The sequence below is a fragment of the Lactuca sativa genome, chromosome 5 (genome assembly GCF_002870075.4).
Source record: "Lactuca sativa cultivar Salinas chromosome 5, Lsat_Salinas_v11, whole genome shotgun sequence".
NCBI lineage: Eukaryota > Viridiplantae > Streptophyta > Magnoliopsida > Asterales > Asteraceae > Lactuca > Lactuca sativa.
This window is the reverse complement of record NC_056627.2, coordinates 338,824,039-338,833,947: the sequence shown is the minus strand read 5'-3', so window position 1 is coordinate 338,833,947 and position 9,909 is coordinate 338,824,039. Positions and strand designations below refer to the sequence as shown.

At 31.4% G+C, this 9,909-nt stretch overlaps 1 protein-coding gene across 1 annotated transcript; it reads right to left on the bottom strand.

Annotated features, from left to right (window-relative positions):
* Positions 1-5,844: 5,844 nt before the first annotated feature.
* On the bottom strand, positions 5,845-8,251 carry LOC111921052 (protein SODIUM POTASSIUM ROOT DEFECTIVE 3). Its single transcript, XM_023916637.3, has 3 exons — positions 7,462-8,251; positions 6,814-6,889; positions 5,845-6,193 (listed from the first exon to the last, which is right to left on the bottom strand). The coding sequence occupies exons 1-3, from the start codon at positions 8,152-8,154 to the stop codon at positions 6,027-6,029; spliced, it is 936 nt and encodes a 311-aa protein (XP_023772405.1). The 5' UTR covers positions 8,155-8,251; the 3' UTR covers positions 5,845-6,026.
* Between the last annotated feature and the right edge of the window lie 1,658 nt (positions 8,252-9,909).

Genomic DNA, 9,909 nt, shown 5'->3' with positions numbered 1-9,909 from the left:
CCATGGGTCATGGAAATGAAGAGTCATGTCACATTAGGGTTTACATGGTGTAACCCTAGATGTGACACACTATATAAAGGACACACCACTCACCAAAATTGGCTACACACTAAGAACAAGAGAGGGCAAGCCGATTTTACAAGTGTTGTACATACTCTAAAGTTATTCCAAAGCATTTGGTGTTGTGTGAAGCATTTGAGGCATTACACTTGGGGTGCTAGGCTCTCAAGGTTTTCAAGGAATCATATCAACTACAAGGTATGTAATTCTAGCCGTCTTTTAGATTAAAAGTTCCCCATGTATGCTAGATAGGATTATGAACCTTGGAAATCAAATTTTGTATGTATTTTAGAGAAACATAGACACAAGGTTTTCTAAGGTTGCATGTACATTTAGGGGTGTTAGAATGCTCAAAACCCATCAGATAAGGGAGGCGAAAATGAAGGCTTAAGGTCCTTTAAATAAGAGACAAACCCTGAAAATTAGGTAAGCATGAAGCTTAGTGAGTTCTCCAAAATACCACATACACAAATAATAAGCCTCTCATGGCTATAGCTCGGTATGGACCCTCCGGTCATGCGTCTCGGTGAGGACCCTCCGGTCTCACGGCTCAGTATGGACCCTCCAGTCATGTGTCTTAGTAAAGACCCTCTGGTCTCATAGCTCGGGTTGGACCCTCCAGTCCTGTATATCAGTGAAGACCCTCCGGTCTCACTACTCGGTTTGGACCCTCCGATCCTCACTCAGTAAGGCACAGAATAATATATAGCATAAATCACAAAGATAAAATGCATAATATCACATAACTCAGTATAAGCACATAAGACCCTCCATTTAATAACTCAATAAGACCCTCCGGTCACACAGTATGGTGCAAAGATTGTTGATAAATGAATATTATATCCATATATATTTGTGGTATCGATAACAAATTAAAAGACAAATGACTATGAACCTATGTACGAAACATGATATTACTTTCCTTGATATTCAGACGACGTTTATAACCATAATGAACTTATTTAAACTCAAAAGCTAATCACTAGACTAAATTTTCTCCCATGATTTCCATTAAGGATGATGGTACAAGTTATCTTCTAAACATATTAAAACCTTATTATCATGTTTGAATTCAAATTCCAATAAATCCATGAGTGTTTACTCAAAAATATTTTTGGAACTCCATTAAGACACTAGAACTCACTTTTAACCTAATTGAACCCTTATTTGGACTTAGTATAACAAATTTTTATTTCAAAACACATTACTATGGTGATTCATCATTGAAATAGTATTCATATTGTTCCATGGATGATTCATGAAGATAGGGTTATAAAATTTCACATATCAAAGCTTCATAATCTAATTTTGGTAAAAAAAAAAAGATAAACTCTTACAATAGTTTCTTATTAGAACACTACAATTACATATTAACTCATTGAATTACATAACCAAATCCCTAATTTTGTATTTGAATAAATCGGAGAGAGTCCATCCGTAATTGAATGTTCAATTGACAATGACGTGAAGAAACAACTACCTTACTAACTTTGTTACTTGAATTTAATCACTTGTTCATCCTCTAATTCGATTTCTCTTAATAAAGATACAGTTTCATCTCGAGTTTTAAATGGATAGAGATGGTAGGGTTTGAGGTTAGGAGATCTAAACTTTCAGTTTTTGGCAAAATAGGTCCCCCGACTTCCTAGTTTTAGATTTAATGCGAAAACGACTTCCACTTATTATCACTAGTTTCATAATTAGGAAAATGCCATAAAAGTCCCAACATTTTCAAGAAATATTTGATTATATCCTTAGTCCATTTTTGGGTCTACAGAAGCCGCACATTTGGGCAAAAATTGTCATTCTTACCCCTTTTCCTATTTTACACATTTATGGTATTAAGGTATATTTGGTTTCAGGATTAGGGTATGTTTGGTTTGCTTAAAAAAGTAAACTCGAACAAATACGATGCCAAATTTCGAACTCGCAACCTTCAGGAAAAAATGCAGCATGCTATCCACCAAGTTGGGCAATGTTTGATATTTTTTGGCTTATTTATTATACATAACATATTGCTTCCACCACCACCAACACACACTACCACCTCTCAATAATTTGCGACCTTAATAATGATGACAAGAAGAACACCTGAGTTTACGTCGCTGACCAATAGGGCGAGGACTATCTTGAACTTCTGATTATCTGCAACCTCTGGCGACCTATAACTTCCGCAAAACCACCGCATGGAGCCGCCACCGTGGTTACAGATCGACACAGGCCTCCACAGCCTCTATTTCGTCGTTCATCATCATTCTCACCATTGTCGTCACCTTTACCACTTCCACATGCGTCAAAATAGGGTTTCTCACGTAGATGGTGGTAGTGATATCTGAATGGCATCGTCTTCTCATGTAGATGGTGGTAGTGGTGGCATGATACGCACCCTCTAAAATCGCAATGAAGATATTGCTGGCGGCTAGGGTTTCTCCATTGGTGTGCGGTGATGAAGACGATGGTGAAGGTTGTCGGTCCACGTTAGGTTATATATACACGTTTTCGACGATTTAAGCATAATTAGTTCCATTACCGAGGTGATTAGAGTGTTTGATTTGTGTGGGTGAGACCCGGGTTCGATTCATGGCTTATCTTTTTATGGGTTATTAATTTTGAGCAAACCAAACTCACTATAATCCTAGAACCAAACATCCCCTAATGCCATAGAAGGGTAAAATCGGAAAAGAGAGCAATTGTAACAATTTTTGCCCAAATATGCATTTTTTGTGGACACGAAGATGGACTTAGGACATAATCGAATATTTCTTGAAAATTTAGGGGCTTTTATGGCATTGGCCATTTCATAATTTCCATCATAACCCTAGAAACTTTATATGTTATCCACCAAGTTGGGCATTGTTTGATATTTTTTTGGCTTATTTATTATACATAACATATTGCTTCCACCACCACTAACACCCACTACTAGCTCTCCACAATTCTCGATCTCAATAATGGCGACAAGAATAACACCTAAGTTTACGTCGCCGACCAATAGGGTGAGGACTATCTTGAACTTCTGATTACCTGCAACCTCTGGCGACCTGCAACTTCCGCAAAACCATCACATGGAGCCGCCATTGTGGTTACAGATCGACACAGGCCTCCACACCTCTATTTCGTCGTTCATCATCGTTCTCACCATTGTTGTCACCTTCATAACTTCCACATGCATCAGAATGTCGATATGGGTTTCTCACGTAGATGGCAGTAGTGATATCCGAATTGCATCGTCTTCTCATGTAGATGGTGGTGGTGGTGGCATGATACACATCCTCTGAAATCGCAACGACGATACTGCTAGCGGCTAGGGTTTCTCCATTGGTGTGCGGTGATGAAGATGATGGTGAAGGTTGTCGGTCCACGTTAGGTCATATAAACACGTTTTCGACGATTTAAACATAATTATTCCATGGCCGAGGTGAATAGAGTGTTTAATTTGTGTGCGTGACACCCGGGTTCAACTCATAGCTTATCTTTTTCTGGGTTATTAATTTTTTGAGCAAACCAAACACGCTTTAATCCTAGAACCAAACATCCCCTAATGTCATAGAAGGGTAAAATCAGAAAATAGAGCAATTATAACGATATTTGCCTAAATATGCGGTTTTTATGGACACAAAAATGGACTTAGGATGTAACCGAACATTTCTTGAAAATTTGGAGGCTTATGGCATTATCCCTTCATAATTTCCATCTTAACCCTAGAAACTTTATATTTTGAAATTTTAGGTCTATAACCTAGTTAAGTAAATTAAGTAAAAGATCATACAATAACTTTAATAATTAGTAAGATTGACCCCTCAATATTCTAATTTTCCGTTTAACCTATGATGACATTTTATTTAACATGTTCTGATCTATTCTAATAAATGAATGTTTTTTGTCGCTTGTCACACTCTTATTTAATTTGTCAAATGTCATTTTGTGGTTATTTTGAATTAATTTTTTTTTTCCACATGTCATTTTATAAGTTTTTCTATTTTATTAAATTTCACATAATATTTTAATGTAATAATCGCAATAAATGTAGTAATAAAGGAATATCAATTTCATTAATCAACTTATATTTTAATTTCAAAATTTCCAAAAATAAAAGCTCATTAGTTTATTTTGTTTATTTATTTAAACTAGTTTATAACCCGTGAGAACCACGATTATAAAATTAATTAAACTTTCATAGTAAAAACTTCAAAATTATTAATCCATTATTTCAAATCAATTATTAAATAAAAGATATTTTTTTAGTTATATAAAATTATAACCGTTGATTTAAATAAACACATGAAATTATATCACATTATAATATATATTTATTTTATTTTATTTTTATTCTAATGTTATTAATTTAATGTAATTAGAGTGTGAAATTTAAAATCTAAAATTTAAAATAAATAATCAATTATTAATTTAATGTAATTAGAGTGAGAAGTTTAAATTTTAAAATTTGAAATGGATAATTAATAGATTGTGACATGATAGGTGTATATAATATTAATGATGATTTCTAATATTGTGACACTTGTTAATAGGAGAATAAATTTATTCACTTATTATAACAGAAAGATTATTTGTTTAAATTTAAAAAATAAAAACATTTCTATTATAATGATTCATTATTTTTTGTATTTTCATTTAAATTCAAAGTTGTAAAATAGTTTGACATTTATATTTAATTTTATTTAAAATTAACTCATGTAATACATCAGTCTTACAACTAGTTCCTTTATAACACACACACACACACACACACACACACACACATATATATATATATATATATATATATATATATATATATATATATATATATATATATATATATATATATATATATATATATATATATATATATATATATATATATATATATAACCATAGATATTAAAATTATTACAAATTAAATTCTTATTCTTGTTAAATAAATTTACTCAAGTGTCAATATCTAGCTCTAAATTAAACCTTTTTTACTTTAACTTTTAGTTAACTATTAATTAAGTTTTTTTAATTTAATAAAATTTAAAAATTTAAATCAATTATTTATATTTAACTTAATCTTAAAAACTAATTTATTTTATAAGAAATTTCACTTAGGTGTTAAATACATAATGTAATGTGCTTAGACTTTGGATTAATATACATAAATTAAAGAATAGAGGTAGTCTACAATACAAAATTTATGTACACTAATACTAAAAACCCTTAAAATGGTTCACACCATGGTATTTTAATAACATCACAAACAAATATAAATGATGTACACAAGTTTCTACTAGATGATTTACATAATAGTTGGAATGTTTACAAGAAACTCAATCTACAATTACAACTAAAACTCCTATTCACCAATCCACCCAAGAACATAATATGGGATGTAAATCACATATACATCGACTTACTATATTACTGACATAACAACTTAGTTCAAAAAAACCCAATCCATATTGTTATTAAAACACATACTGAGGTTGCTAAAGCTCAAACACTTGACTAATTTACAAGTATATCATTCCAAAACAATTTGTACGATGCTTTTAGGGCATTGATTAACTTTTGGTAAAAGAAAAGTAAGATACTAGGACAAAGAATCTATAAACAAGAGGTTGATTAAAATAAGTCTTTGGGGCTCGTAAACTCAAGAAATTCCTTGGACAAGAAAAAGTTTGTGTTACGAGTCTCATTTACATAAATATATATACTTAGTAACTCATACCTTATCCAATAAAGGCTAACTATATCTTACTATAGCCCGAAACATTGTATTTTCTAACAAAGCTACTAAAGCACTCAAGAAATTCTTTGACCCGAGTAGGTGTTAATTTTACTAATAATGTTCTCATATACCTCGATCAAGTAAGAACTTCTAGGGTTTTTTTTTTTTCTGATGAAATGCACTCTTGTAAGTATTAAAAATATAAAATATTTCATTACAAAAAGAAATGAAAAAACTAGAACACAAATGTGCAAATTTAGTATCCGATGGCAATGAAAGGCGAAGAGGAAGCAGATGGAGAAGGAGAAGGCCACAACTGTGCGCTCTTGACTTTTGAAATACTCGAAAGAACGCTCAATGGAGTTACGTCTCCAACCACAGTCACCTTCTTCGATTCCAAGTCTATGTGGAATGATTTCACTCCTGCAGTGACACCAAAATGTTTAGTTGAATAAGTTTGTTTTTCTTTCAAAATTATCAAAACTCGGTTAATATATAGTTATGTTTTTTTTTCTCTAGTAATAATAATATACACAAAACAATCAAAAGAAAACTTGTTTGAATGAATAGAACTTTTATTGGGTTTTAGGTCATGATATTTATTTGAATTTAAGGATGCTTTGTTTATTTGGTCTAGAATACTTTTGATTATTGGTTATAATAAGATAAGATGTACGTAAATTTAAGAATATTTTTTAATTATTTATTAATTTATATTAAAATTTTAATGTTAATAAAAACTGTAATATCATATATAAATATCTCAAAAGTGTTTTTTATTGATACGAAAATTAAAATAAAAATTGAAACAGATTGTAAAAGTTGGAGCGAAGTGTGAGAAACGATCTTTATCAATGACCCATAAAATATGCAAAAGGAATTATTAAATCATGATATATAGATCAAAATCACGCTTTATGGCATACATTAAATAATTTTAGATATGAAATACGTATTTTTAGTTGAAAAATATTATTTCAATTATGATTAACTAATTTTACTTTGTAATACGTGATTCATATATACTGCAGGAAAAACATTACCTTCCATTCTAGAAATATGTTTTCGTACTTTTCCTTCACAACCTTTGCAATGAATCGACACCCTAAGCTCCACAACCTGCAAAAATAAGTAGTTATTATAAAATATTATTTAAATAAAGAAAATATTTATTCCTCGATATAGTAACTTATCGATAATATTTAACCATGAGATTCGAACAACCGAATCTTTGAGTTTGAGAAAGTACGGACAATATTAATCTGTCATTCATCTTTTTATATTATAAATTATATTTCAAATTTATTAATATATTCAATAAAATACCTAGAATCATAAATCAAAAGTGTTCAATTAGAATTTGAGCTTTATTAATTAATTCTTTTAATAACCAAATAATCCAAATCTTTTAACAGACTAATCTATCTCTTGTATTCTGAAACATAATTTTAATCTATTTAAGATATTTTCTAATTTTCATTTAAAATATCAAATGCATACGACATCTTATATTTTCTAATTTATAATAATTGATTTTTAGTTGAATTGAATTGACCATGAAAAGACCAAATAAGATTGGGTTTATCTGAATTCAAAAATTAATAAAAACAAATTCTGGATTATTAAATCATTTAAATAATTAAATAATCAACAACAAAATCCACTTTTATTCTGAACAGCTATTCACACACCTGATCACGGGAACGGGATCTCGAAAGTTTCGAACCAAGAGATTCCACCGGAGCATCCAATCGATTTGACGTCGACGACGATCTTGATTTTATCAACGCCGGCGAATCAGTTCCACGAGACCTCCCCGAAGACAAAGACTTATTGATCCTCGGTGAATGATCATGGTAATCCGGCCATGCTGGTTCACTAACAACCAGTGCGCCGGCGTTGCAAACACCATCGGAATCCTGCAAGTCCGCCACAAAAATGGGGTTGTTCAGAAGATACCTAGACGAAGAACCTCTCCCAGAGTTTCTATCATTCAAATCAGCACTGCTTTTCCTTCTCGCCACTAACGCACGATCACTCTCATCGCCATTTCGACTACCAACACCACTTTTCGCTGTGGCGGCGGCGGTGGCGGTGGTGGTGGTGGAGGTGCTTTTTCTGCTTTTCTGAAGGTAAGCAGCGTAAGGCTTGGGATCAATATGTTGTTGAGACGTACAAGGAATTGCAGGTGTTTTGAATTTGGGTTTATCGCCAAAATCAAACTGGTAATGGTTGTTGTAGTAGCTATGGTGGCGGTGGTTTATGGGTCTTGGGGTTGAGGAACCGCCGCTGCCTCGGCGGACCATGGCATGCTGATTCATGGTGGTGCATATGGCGGTGGAGGCCGGTGATGCGCAAAAGAGTTCTGCCGTTTTGATTTTCATTCTTTTTGGCGTTTAGAGGAAAATGGATTTGTTTGTGTGAGAATGAAGGGTGTCGTTGATGAGTGTTATAAAGTGGGGGAAAAATAAAAAAATAAGAAATAATATTTAACTAAAATAATAAGGAAAAATAAAGCTATAAAAATAGTAATAAGGGATGATAAAAGGACACCTCATGAGTAGCCATGCCCATGATGATATATTTCCATGGTCAAAAAAATAAACGAAATTAAAAACAAAATAAAATGTAATTTTTTCTATTTTAAGACTCCAAAATTGTTATTTTAGGGGTCGTTTAACCATTTGATTTGAAATTAATTCGTAATCAAACTCCAAATTATGGAATCGAAGTTTACATGAGTTTTTAAGCTTAAAAAAAGGAAATCATACAACCGAAAATTGAGTTTAAAGAGGGTACAGAATCGAAAACCCATGCAAATTTATTTTTTCGCTATCTTTTCATTTAAAAGAAAAAATCTTCAATGATTGATCTTTTGTAAAACATTTTTTTGTTTCTTTTATATCATATATTCAATAAATTTATTAAAAAAATGCAACGTTGTTATTATATGTCTTTATGTGGCAACATTTTAAAACTAGGGATAACAATTTAATGACATTACACAACAAAAATATTACATAAAATGAAATTAACATTCAAATTTGTATTATGTCTTGTTCATATTAAATTGTAAAAAATCTCATGTGTTTGTATTCAAAATTCAAACACAAAATTGGCACAATATTAATATGTATTTGTCATGTTATGTTATATAAGATTAATTTTGAATTAAATAAACTAAATGTTTTAATTTGTTTCATCTTTTTTGTGTTTATCGTGTTGGTCATTTATATCTTGTTTAATTGGGTCATTTTCATTTTAGTAAAACAAAATACGACAATGTGTCATGTCGTGTCTATGTTATATAAAAAATGTTAAGCTGCACCATCTAAACAACCAACGTGGAAGGTCAATCGTGGAACACTAACAATATTTTTTGTATGTACAAGAGTTTGTACCATTGACATCTTGTGTCGAATTCAATTCATCGACCACTAGGTTTCAATCACGGGGGCTTGTTTGTGTTATGGACTTGTTTGTGTTATATAGAATTTATCGTGTCGTATCAGCTAAAAACACGTAATTACTATCTAATTTGTTACCTCTATTTAAACCAATCAAATCAATTGGTGTTCCATTAAATCAATTTTTTTATCTTCATTTTTACAAAATGTACCGGTTGTTGCTATATTTTATTATTTTTTTTTTGAACCAGCAAATACAAATATATAATCTACACCTAATTCCACCTATGTCCACGACGGGACTTGAACCCTCGACCTCAAGGAGGGAGGACACCACCGGATACCGCTGGGCTAGAAGCCCTTTGGTGGTTGTTGCTATATGTATCTCATTTCTTAAATGTATTATCCTCACATTATATTTTGTCTATGATGTATTTTTTTTACGTTCACAAACCCCTTTAATTATTATTATTATTATTATTATTATTATTATTATTATTATTATTATTAGAGTAAATTACATGAATGATTCTTTGGTTTGGGGTAATTTTCATATTTGGTCCCTAAATCGTTTTTTTAACTCGGACGGTCCCTAAGATGCATTTTTGTTGCGTGTTTGGCCGTTACCCGATCTAAAAAGACTATATTGCCCTTTTTATTGTTTATATTATTTATTAATTAAAAAAATGTTTAATGAATAGGTTATATCCCATCCATTCCCTATACTTTCTT

Coding starts and splice junctions, on each gene's coding strand:
- LOC111921052 (XM_023916637.3), bottom strand. CDS start 8,154: ATGAAAATCAAAACGGCAGAACTCTTTTGCGCATCACCGGCCTCCACC. Junction 6,890..7,461: donor GATCCCGTTCCCGTGATCAG/GTGTGTGAATAG, acceptor TTATTTTTGCAG/GTTGTGGAGCTTAGGGTGTC. Junction 6,194..6,813: donor ACATATTTCTAGAATGGAAG/GTAATGTTTTTC, acceptor GTGTCACTGCAG/GAGTGAAATCATTCCACATA.